The 12,236-nt window shown below is 42.1% G+C and overlaps 1 protein-coding gene across 5 annotated transcripts in view; it reads right to left on the bottom strand.

Annotated features, from left to right (window-relative positions):
- Window positions 1-12,236, bottom strand: part of LOC140133017 (enoyl-CoA hydratase EchA19-like) — a 58,236-nt gene that overhangs the window by 40,371 nt on the left and 5,629 nt on the right. For all 5 annotated transcript variants that reach the window (XM_072152552.1, XM_072152556.1, XM_072152554.1 and 2 more), the window contains one exon: window positions 7,232-7,399. In XM_072152552.1, coding sequence (XP_072008653.1) covers window positions 7,232-7,399 — 168 coding nt within the window. The remainder of the gene's footprint in view (window positions 1-7,231; window positions 7,400-12,236) is intronic.

Here is a 12,236-nt window from a genome sequence, read left to right as displayed (position 1 = left end):
TTAGCTAATGCAACACCTGCAATCCCAGCAGTACTCCTACTAGGGGATAAACCAGCAAAGGTTAAAAATAAAGCCCTTCACCCAGTCCAATTGATAGCTGTAGCGACTAGAATTCACATAGCAGCAAAATGGAAATCTCCGGACCTATCATTTACTGCGGTTAAGTACAGAATCAACCTATTGTTTTTTAATTAAGAATTGAGGCGACTAGGACTGACACCTTCCCACTGTTTGAAGAGACACGTGGATTGTTTCAAAAGGCTCCCCCACCCTTGACAGATCTCTAACCTTGTCACCCTAACCATCTATTATGCATCAACATGGCTCCAGCACTGCTCCTTATGTAGTTTTGGTCTATCCATATTCAAAACTATACAGATCATTTGGTCTCAGAGGTTGCACTAACATTTTTCCTGAAGGCTAAAAATACTCCTCTCACTACTTTTGGGGAGCATTTTTAGCCGAGGAGGAGTATGAAAATTTCGGTAATACATATATATAACTCATAGCCGTATATAATGTTAATAGACACTATTGAAACAAAAAAATTATCTCAGGCACACACTCAGTGCACTCACCCACACAGCACTCAGCAAGCACTCACAGAAGACAGTGCACGCTCACAGAGCACACTCACTTCTCACAGCGCACACTCATCGCACACACTCACCGCACACACTCACTGCACAAAACATATTCACTATACATAGAGTTGCAGTGTACACCCGGGCCGCGGCTCTCACTCACCCGGCACTGCTCTCAGGTGAAGCTGGAATCACAGGCCTGCAGAATGGGTAGGGAGCCCCACAGCCCGCATGTCGGGTCTCTCCGGGACGCCGGACATTGCACGTTTCCTGCTGAGCGGTCCGGTACGCGCTGCGATCCTGCTACGGACATTTCCCTCTTTTGCAGCGCTAAAAGCCTGCTCAGCCTGCGCACTATAGGGAAGAATTGCCAAGCGTATCTTTACCTTTGGGGGGTAATGGCGCCTCACCATGCGCCTATGCTTACACAGGTTTACACAGAAATGGGGATGTAGTACAGGGAAAAGTACAGATTCAGACAATGTAACTGTAAAGTCGACGCAAACGCCATGGTAGCGTAAACACAATATAAACTCCATGTAAGTATAAACGTGGCGCAAGTGCCAAGTGCCAATGTGACACAAACGCGAAAAAAGCAAACACCACTTAAGCGTAAATGCAGACACCATGTAAAATGTAAATGCAATGTAAATGCAATGTTAGCACCTTCACCATTTAAATGTCATGTTTGCATAAATGTAATGTAGATACTTTTACACGTTTTATGTTTGCATTTACATTGCGTTTGTGGTAACATCACATTGGCTTTCACAACTCATTTGCGATGTAAACGGAATGTCCACACAATGGGGCAGATTTACTTACCCGGTCCGTTCGCGATCCAGCGGCGCGTTCTCTGCGGTGGATTCGGGTCCGGCCGGGATTCACTAAGGTAGTTCCTCCGCCGTCCACCAGGTGGCGCTGCTGCGCTGAAGTTCCCTGGAGGCGCGCTGGAATGCCCTGAAATTCACCGGCCTATACCTGGTGAAGGTAAGTGTAATTTTCGCGACACATTTTTTGTCTTAAATGCGGCGGTTTTTCCGAATCCGTCGGGTTTTCGTTCGGCCACGCCCCCGATTTCCATCGCGTGCATGCCAGCGACGATGCGCCACAATCCGATCGCGTGCGCCAAAATCCCGGGGCAATTCAGGTACAATCGGCGCAAATCGGAAATATTCGGGTAACACGTCGGGACCCCCAATGTGAACGCAATTTCAAAACATTGTGATTATGTAAACGCAATGTCAACAGAATATTAGCGGAATGTATGTGAACACAGCCTTTAGATGAACATAGAAAAAAAATCACAGCTCAATATTCATAATAGCTTCTCTGACAATACCTGTCACTAATTGGACAGTATGAGAAAAGATTTGCATAAAACACGCCTCCAGCCCCAGATCCTCCTCTCTGACCACACAAATTACAATGGTTAGAAACTGGGAATGATATCTCCGCAACCATAGGGGCTAGAAAGAAAATTCAAATTTCAAACAGCCCCTACAGAATGGTTTGCTAATCTCCACAAGTGTGATGTGGTGAAAGGTCTTCTTTAATCGTAGATCCAGGTACAGTGACTGTGATAAGCATCATATTTTTGTTATCATAGCCTCCTTAAAATTTATTTTAACACTATGCTAATGAGTCTGAGGGGCACTGGTTGGTGTATCCAGAGACCCTCAGTGGTGCAGCATCACAGGCTGTTACAATGAGCAGACATATCTCCCCCTCCCCCTGCTGTCTCCCCTCCCTTTGCCTGTGTAATCAAGCAGCAGCAGGAAGTGCTCTATTTATTGTAACAGCAAGTGAAAATACATCACTGCGGGGTTCTGTAAAAATCAACCAGAGCCTCTTCTGCTCATTAACATAATTATAAAAGTTGATTTTAGAAGAAAGGAGGGCATGGATAACAAATATAAGAAGATTACCACAGTCCCAGTACCCTGATATATGAGTAGGTGTCCCTGGTTTATCATGATGGATTTTGATAGTAGATTTTCTTTAACTTAAAGGGAACCTACCACCACGAATCTACCTATAAAGGTAGATCGGGTGGTAGGTGGATGTAAGGGACGTGAGGAGAGCTCTTTTTAGAGCTAATCCTCACGTCCCCGCTAACTTTTGGGAAACTTTATTGACCGAATATGTAAATTTAGTTATGCGGCTACTGGGGCGTGGAGTAGCCGGCACGAGGCTACACAGCGCGGCTACTCCACGCCCCAGTAGCCACATTACTCCTCCTACCCTGTTGTGTGCGGCGCGCAGCTCCTCGTAGCTGCGCGCCCTCGTCCGTCATGATGGCGTTCTGCGCATGCGCAGAACGCCGGCTGAGCAGTCCCAGCTCCGAGGCCGGAGCTACTGCGCATGCGCAGTAGCCGGCTTGTCAGACGAGGGCGCGCAGCTACGAGGAGCTGCGCGCCGCACACACAGGGTAAGAGGAGTAATGTGGCTACTGGGGCGTGGAGTAGCCGCGCTGTGTAGCCTCGTGCCGGCTACTCCACGCCCCAGTAGCCGCATAACTAAATTTACATATTCGGTCAATAAAGTTTCCCAAAAGTTAGCAGGGACGAGAGGATTAGCTCTAAAAAGAGCTCTCCTCACGTCCCTTACATCCACCTACCACCCGATCTACCTTTATAGGTAGATTCATGGTGGTAGGTTCTCTTTAATGAATTATATCAAAGGATGCCTAACCTATTTAGAAACAAAGAGGATGCTGACATCTAGTGGTACCTTATGACCAGCGCAACCATTGAGAAACAGTTCAACTTACATTAGAAAATATTTCTAAATCTAGTATGAAAAACCAACACAATAAATATAAATGTATACTTATGTATGCAGGCAGTTCCTGAGTTACGTACAGGATAGGTTCTGTAGCCTTTTTGTTCTTAAGTGGAATTTATATGTAAATCGGAACAGGTATATTTTGTAAGTGTTAAACCTGACAATTTTTTTGTTCTTGTGAAAATTTGATTTTTCAAAACATTGGACGGTCATAGTAACGTGCACTAACAATAAACCTGCTCTCTGATAACTCACACTTGACCTTTGCAGCTGGGGACTAAAATAAATGACCTACATTGAAGAAAGCTTATCCAGAGGTCACAGTGAACAGAGAGGTCCGTCTGTAAGTAGGAGTCATCTGTAAGTTGAGTGAGTTGAGTAAGTCGTGTCTGTTAGTCAACTGCCTGTACACTTTTGAGGGTTTTCCACTTAGATTATTTTTATAACACTGCTGATTTCATAAACAATCCACAAGCAGTACATAATGCAAGACTTGAAATAAAATGGAAACTTATTAGAATTAAACACTTTGGGGCACATTTACTTACCCGATCCTGAAGCGATCCCCGCTGTGTTTTGTCCGACGATCATGGACTCCGGCGCGATTCACTAAGATCGTGTGGCTGATATCCTGCATGTGTCGCTTCCCCACTCAGTTCCGCCGGAGTTCACCTTCTTCTTCCTGGTGCATGTAAATGCATGACTTGCGACTCAATTTAAATGTTAAATCCCGCGTTCAGTCCGAATCCCTATTTCTGTCGCATGAAAGCTGGCGCCGAAATGCAATTGCGTGCGACACAATCCCCTTCTAAATGCCTGCCCCGGCGGCGCGATCCCCGAAAAGTTGGAAAACCCGATGGAAATGCGTCCCTGGGACCCTTAGTACATAAGCCCCTATGTTGTACAGTTTATGACAATCCCTATAATATTATGGATGTGTTTGTCTACGGTTTATCCAAATTTTTTGAAAGAAGAATCATTCATATTTTTTGTAATAAATTTCAATAGATTTTAATTCTTTGGAGCAGTGAAAAATGGATTTTCATTTACCAATTTAATGTCACTGGATACAACAGGTGACTAAACAGAACAATATACTGCATGTCTCTTTTAATAGAAAATAATTTTTCTGTAACTTCACTAATTGTAAAAGTCTGTTTATATAAATATACCCATACAATAAATGAGAAAATGCCTTTTTCTAATCTGTGTCTTATAGTCAACCATATAGGAGTCAACCAATTCTGGCCAAATGTGATAGATCTTAGGGCAGTTTGGAATCTGTAAATTAGCCAGCACACACAAACTTCTAGCTGTTAGGATGGTAATATAGCAACAGAAGATGCCCCTGTGCATACACTTTTGTTGGTTGCAGTATTTCCTGGTATTTATGAAGTTATTCATATATATCATATAAAAAAAAGCAAAACGCATCTCTGTTAAAACAGGAAAAAACACTTTTACAGCTGGATGACACTCTTTAATGGGCGGGACAACAAAAATGAGTATGGCGCCTTGAGTAATAACTTCCAACAATGAGGAATAATTTAACCAGTCCCCTATTCGGTGGTGCTCAGCTGGTCTCCACTTGTAATTCTGGCAAAATGCCCCTTATGGGGTAATAGTAGAATCCAGAAGCTAATTTATAACTGCTGGTAGTCTTCGATAAACAGAAAACAGCCTCTTAGACATAAAAATAGAGATCCAGGGAAGGGCCCAGTCCAAGTACAATCTGAATATAAAAAATTGTATGGCAAAATGGTGGTGCTATCTATTAAAGTGTACAGAATGTCAATTAATGTCAACCCCTTTCTCAAACATAGGGATAAAGTTTAAAGGGGTTTTCCCATTAAGAAAATTTAGTCCCTATCCTGTAGATATACTCGAGTATAAGCCGAGTTTTTCAGCACAAAATGTGCTGAAAAACCCTAACTTAGCTTATACTGGACTATATAAAAATAGCATAATTGTATTCGCCTTTCTGATGCCTCATGTAGGTCAACTTCTTGCTTCCAATTTTCCGGTGCATCTCCGGGTCCTTCCACTCCTCAACTCGAAGCGCAAAGACACGAAGAGGATCAGAACGACCCGAAAAGGAGCCGAAGAAGACTGAAGGACCCAAAGCAAGAAAATGACCTACGGGGGTGTCGGAAAGGTGAGTACAGCGTAAATTGTTTTCTTTACTACAGGGGGCAGGCTGGCTATATACTATAGGGGGGCTGGCTGTCTATATATTAGGGGGCTGGCAGGCTATATACTAGGGTGCTTGCAGGCTATACACTACAGGGGTTGACAGGCTATATACCTCATGGGGGTTGGCTGGCTGTATACTAGAGGGGCTGCCAGGCTATATACTAGAGGGGCTCGCAAGCCATATACTAGAGGGGCTCGCAAGCCATATACTACAACGGCTGGCAGGTTATATACTACAACGGCTGGCAGGCTATATACTACAGGGGCTGGCAGGCTATATACTGGGGGGAGCTCTGACCAATGCATTTCCCAACCTGGGCTTACACTCTAGTCAATAGGTTTACCAAGTTTTTATGTTAAAATTAGATACCTCGGCTTATACTCGGGTCAGCTTATACTTGAGTATAAGTATGAGTAACTTGCTGATCAGTGGGGTTCTCCATTGGTCCCCTCATCGCTCCGTCAGATTATTGGAGCAGATGGACGTTCATGACCGCTCTGCTCCATAAATCTCTATGGATCTGACGGAGATCTGACCCCTCGTTTTCGTAATCTGTGGAGGTCTCAGCACTGAAACCCACACCGATTGGCAAGTTAGGCCCTATCCGTCGTGGGAAAACCCCTTTAATAAGAGGAATGAACATATACAGGGGCAAATACTGACCCACTAAAACATTTTAATCAAATGGAACATTGTGCAGATTAACCTTATAGGTGGATGGATGGTACATAGATACATATGAACAGGTGGGCAGAGACTCATTAACATATACATTCATGGAGTACTCACATAACTTAGATAAGACTGGTAATCCAAAATCAAGTGCACCAACACGTGCGGCCTCTCAATGAGGACACTCATGCATGCGCCTATGTACGGCTGATGGATACCTGACACTTTGTGGTGGGATCTGAGTTTCCTTCTGCTGATTGCAGTGAAATTTTCCAGTAAGAGATAAGGATGTGTAATAAAGTTACCAACTGTGCCAAGTCAAGGAACTGAGCTTACTTTTTGGTGGATCAAACCATCCTCTACACTGCATGCCCTCATGTTATCACAACAGGTTATGGTAGGAAGTTCATCAAAGTTTTCAAAGAATAGGGGAATCTGATCAACAAGGATTCATCTGATGGAACCACCATGATCACATTCTCACTGATTGGTGGAGTGGCATGTTGAGAATGCATCTAACTGCTCCATTCAGTATCCATGGGAGTGCCGGAGATAGTCCGTTCTCGTGATTGATGGGGGTCCCAGCAATTTAATTTTTCCAATTAATATTTTCTCTTCTGGACATCGCCTAAGGTTGCCTAGTTTTGATCAGGCATTTCTTCTATGTAGCTTTATGAAGCCAAAAGCAGCTAAAGATCACCAAGATGAGATCTTTTACCACAAGTCCAAGTGCTTAAATCCAATCAATGTGTTAATTACATGCAGTTATCACTTTCCTCAACCTCATCATGTTCTATGTTCAGGCAGGCAAAACAAACAGGAGGTGAATTTATCCGAGCAAACTTGCTTTTCTACAACCAGGTCTAAAAGAGATGATCCTTTTATAAATCTACACTATTCTACACAAATAGTTAGGGAGGACTAGGGAATTGTAGTTTACAATATTTTCAAATGCTATATACCCCACTGAAGAGTAAAAATGAAATATATTCACCCAATCCATGGAGAACAGCCGCTGTTAGGGATGGGTCCTTCTCAAATTGATCAAATGCCTTTACAAGCTGGCATGCAGTATCAGGATTTACAGCATTTCTGGCATCAGGTCTGTTAATGCCAATTGTTATAATCGCTCCATGCTTTTCTGTGATTACATTCATAGTTCCTGCAAAAGAAGAACATTTTTTATCGATAACTTGACTAAAAATAAGTTCCCAACAGTGCCAACAGTCAGTGGCTTAAAATAAAATAAAAACTACAGTGTCTATGTAGTTCTCCATAGAAGCTGGAGAACCTTTGGTGCACATATTGTTGTGTCCAAGAAGTTTATTTCACTGTGTGAAAAAGCCTTTATGTTGGAGAGACGGGACAAAAACTTAGAACCCAGATCAGGTCTCACCACCACACAATAAAAAAGGAGCAGAAACATCTACCTGTGGTCAAACACTTCTGCAGTCCTGGCCATAATACCATGAATATGAAGGTTCTAGGGCAATTTCCATCCACAAAATGAGAGACAAAATTGGGAATACAAGTTTATTACCCACTTTGACACCCCCCACACAGGACTTATCAAGGGGATTCATGACCCACTACAACATCTAACAAATGTTATCCTGAGATAATTGGTCTGTTCATGAGTCATTAAGGTGAACCTAACACCACGATTCTACCTATAAAGGTAGAACGGGTGGTAGGTGGATGTATGGGATGTGAGGATAGCCCTTTTTAGAGCTAATCCCCATGTCCCCGCTATCTTTTTAAAATCTTTAATACCCTAATATGTAAATTTTCTCAAGTGGCTACTGGGGCGTGGAGTAGCCAGACATGAGGCTACACGTTGTGGCTACTTGACGTTCCAGTAGCCTTTTTTCTCCTCCTACCCTCACATCTTCGGAGTGCAGCCCCCCCTAAGCTCCGAGAAGCCAGAGTTCTGCGCACAGAACAGCTACGAGGAGCTGCATGCCGAAGATGTCAGGGTAGGAGGAGAAAAGAAGCAACTGGGGCGTGGAGTATCCGCGACGTGTAGCCCCACGTCCAGCTACTCCACGCTCCATGCCGTTTGAGAAAATTTACACCTTCCTGATGAAGGGACCTAAGATGTCCCAAAAGCTTGCTTGTAACATCTTTTATTTCAGTTAGCCATTAAAAGGTATCACAATCTCAAGAAGTTTACTTTATTTGACCTATCAAAAGCAGCAGTAATTGCCACCCACCCTCATCGATCTTTTGCTTGATGATAGGGTTAGGGTTAGTGGGCCCAGGCATACCTGAAGACTAATTTTCCCAACAGTCTCGTTTACGGACGTGTGCTGTGCAACCATGGATGGTCCACATTGATGGAGAAGTAGTTGGTTGGTGGAGGGCCACAATGTCCCAACAAGGCTGCAACGTCAGCAAGGAGGTTTTGGACCAGAACTATGAGGCAAGAGCTGGTGGGCCCTTGTAGGGTTCCTGAAGATTTAAAAATAACCTTGGCAAAGTATATAGAGTTTCTGACTGACCACTTTCTTTAATGGTACAAAAAGAAGAACTGTTCTTCCTGGAGCAAAATCATCTTCGTGCATGACAATGCACCATCTCACGTTGTAAAGATACCTGGGGCATTAGCTGCTATAGGCATAAAAGGAGAGAATCTCATGGTGTGGCCACCATGTTCCCCGGACCTCAATCCTATAGAGAACCTTTGGAGTATCAAAAAAAGATCAATGAGGGTGGGAGGCAGTTCACCTCAAAACTGCAGCTCTGGGAGTCTATTCTGATCTCAAGCAAACCAATTCAACAAATGACCATTTTCAGTTCTTCACAACGTATAAAATGTTTTGAAACTCTGCTGTGCATTTAGATTTTTTTGTATAATTTTGAGGAATATACTGTTATCATTGGGAGATTTGTTCAATAAAATTTGATTAAGACTCTAACAGTGATGACTTTTATTATACTTTTTATTATTTTATATTGATTTTATATCAATAACTAAAGAAATACAATAAACTATTGCATGTATAGTTGGCTCCTAAACATGTAGAGCTACAAGTCTTTATTACATTTACGTACATTAGCAGAATAGTCCTGTTTTTTATTGGGCCGCAAAACTCCAGGGATACAAAACTGTTTATTTTGGCTAAGCACTTGCTAACCAAATGTGCACAAATAGAATAATGTGGGTGTCTATGAACCACAGTGCTCGGAAATCAACAAGTGTGTTTGTAAAAAAAACAAAGCTCAAACTTTTTGGAACAGATTTTATGATCGTTGTTTATAAAGGGAGATCCTGTTAACTTCTCCTTTAAACTGTCTGTCACGATACTGTCCAGCAAACAGCGCAACCACAGCCAGACTGGGTTGGAGCTGTCAGACTGGGTAAGTGGTGGTGAATTAACCCTGCAACATCCCTGCATGCTATTGCTCTGCCTACAGCAGATAACAGACCATGATATACCTTGCAAGGTGAGAGAGGGAACTCACTTTCTGTAGCAGCTGCTGGATGGTGGAGAGGACAGGTAATAGGATGTCAGAGAAAGACTAGTGTCCATAGACGGACACAAAAAATGTCAATCCAATAACCAAACACATTTCTGAATCAGGGAGCGTTGGGTCACTCCAGGAGAGACAAGACACAGAAGAACAAGTAAAAATAATAGATGAACAGGCAAAGTCAGACAGAGACGGGTCAAATCCAAGTTGGCGTCAAGGCATAGAATCGCATAGCGAGGGAATGGTCATCTAAACCTAGCTGAGGTTATGCAGAAAAGCAAAGCAATAGCAAAATAATCAATAGACAAAGAGTAGCAGTTGGTTTACAGTAGTAGCAGCAGTTGGTTTACAGTAGCAGTTGGTTTACGGTTGGTAGCGGGTTTACAGTTCCTAATCGTCCTGACAGGTCTTCTTTAAACCCATACTTCTTTGTAGTGTGTAAGAAAAAGATTTCAACAATTGGAAAATAAAATCCTAGACATACTGAAAATACACCTATATTTTCAATAGACTGCAAAATAGTATAATGTGAATATGAATTATAACACAATATCTGATCATTAGGTTCATACTGTATTCTGCACTGAAGTTCTAAAAATTGATAATTCTCCATCCCGCTCCACAGACTTCTATATAATATGACAACCCAGTGAGCTTCTGTCTGTCACGCTAGCAAGACTAAAATTCAGGAGAAAATTCTGAGAAACAAGACGGAGTGACCAATACAGTACTGTCACTTCTTTGTTAAAGTGCAGCTGCGTCAGTATTCTTCTGCAAGCCGCTGTCTCTGTTAATCATGTACAGCATCTTCATTATGCTCCTGAAAGCGGCTGACATGTGAGATCCAACGATGTTTATGCCAGTTAGATCACGCATGCATCCTTGGTTACGCTCAATCTATACGTTGTCCACAGTAGACTATGTCATACGAAAAAGTGTCTGGAGTTACTGTACATTTACAGAATATACCAGATCTGACTTACATACAAATTTGCACCACATTTGCACGCATCCAGTTAGTGACATGTTCCTATAGAGCCCGATTCACTTACTGACACCCTTCTTTTAGCCTATTCACTTACATCCACATAAATCACCTTTTATCTTATATTACCTGGCATCACAGGGGGACATGTCCTGCATGACAGGCCCCTCCCATCTACTCCTCGACATGTCTTATGCCTCCTTACTGGTCACAGTTCATGCCATGTGACCAGAGTGACATCATCTCAGGTATTTTAGCTTCTTAATAAAAGCAAACTGTACCCCGTGCATGTATCTTACCACATGAAGTCACAGAAGCCTCCATGCACTTCTACTCCTTTCCATCCTCTATGGAGGCTGCTGTGATTTCATGTAATCGCATGGTGTACAGTTTGCTATTCTTAGAAGCTGAGAGATCTGCGATGATGTCACTGTTTACATGTCATAAATGTAACACAAGGTACCGTGTAAAAAATTTTTTCCCATCTGTACATAGAGCTTTAAAAAAGCCAAAACAAGGAAGCAGCACTCCGTGAAAAAAATCTGTGTTTTATTTCGCCAGTGGGCAGATGCAACGTTTCAGCTGTCTCAATGCAGCCATTTTCTTTGTTAAAAATTATTGTGACCGATGAAATCTTTTCTTGCAAAACCCAACTCAACTTCATTGGTTCTACTACTGAGTACCATTTTGCCAACAGAAGGGACTGCATGCTCAATGACATAGCTTCACTTTGACCAGTTAAGAAAAGCTTCAGGATGGTGTTACGGTCAATAATGAAAGAAATACAATAAACTTTTGCAGTTATTGTTGTTCCTTTAGCGTTGCCAACAAAGAGGTCTGCATGTCTTCATTGTATCCCATCTACTTGTATTAATAGAGAAATGTTTCACTGGGCTGCTAAATACCAGGGATATAAAACAGTTTATTTTGGCCAAATCCTTGGCAACCATCTATACATAAATAGAATAACGTGGGTGTCTACGTAGATAAACCACAGTGCTCTGAAATCAACAAGTGTATTTACGTAAAGAAAACTCTCCCATTTTTGTATCACATCTTATAATACTCACTTTTGCAGGGAAGATCCTGATTACTAATGTTAATTTTACCTTTACTATAAAAAGTTCGTCTTTACACCATATGTGTCTTAAAAAACAAAATGTCAAGAGGAAATAAATAGTGTTTTATATCGCATCCAGTCCTCCTCATAACTAAAAAAAAAAATACTAATTTGTTAAGGTGACCAGGATGCATAAAGTATAAATATGAGCAAGATTATCTGAAACCAAAAATCAGTCAGTGACATGTAAGAATAATGCTACGGAGAACCCCATATCACATAAAAAAATAAATATAGATCCCAAGTAAATAAAAATAATAGAGAACCCCACCCTCGAACGGACAAAAAACTATTAATGAAGACCCCAGATCACATAAAAAATAAATACATACAAAAATAAAATACTCACCATCGCCCCACTTCTGCTGCATGAACAACACTCAATATTCTTCTAATGCCCCACAATGCCATAGGTCCTGA

This window comes from Engystomops pustulosus, chromosome 5, assembly GCF_040894005.1.
Source record: "Engystomops pustulosus chromosome 5, aEngPut4.maternal, whole genome shotgun sequence".
Classification (NCBI taxonomy): Eukaryota; Metazoa; Chordata; class Amphibia; order Anura; family Leptodactylidae; genus Engystomops; species Engystomops pustulosus.
Note: the sequence above shows the minus strand (reverse complement) of the source record. Positions and strands in the feature narration are given on the sequence as shown.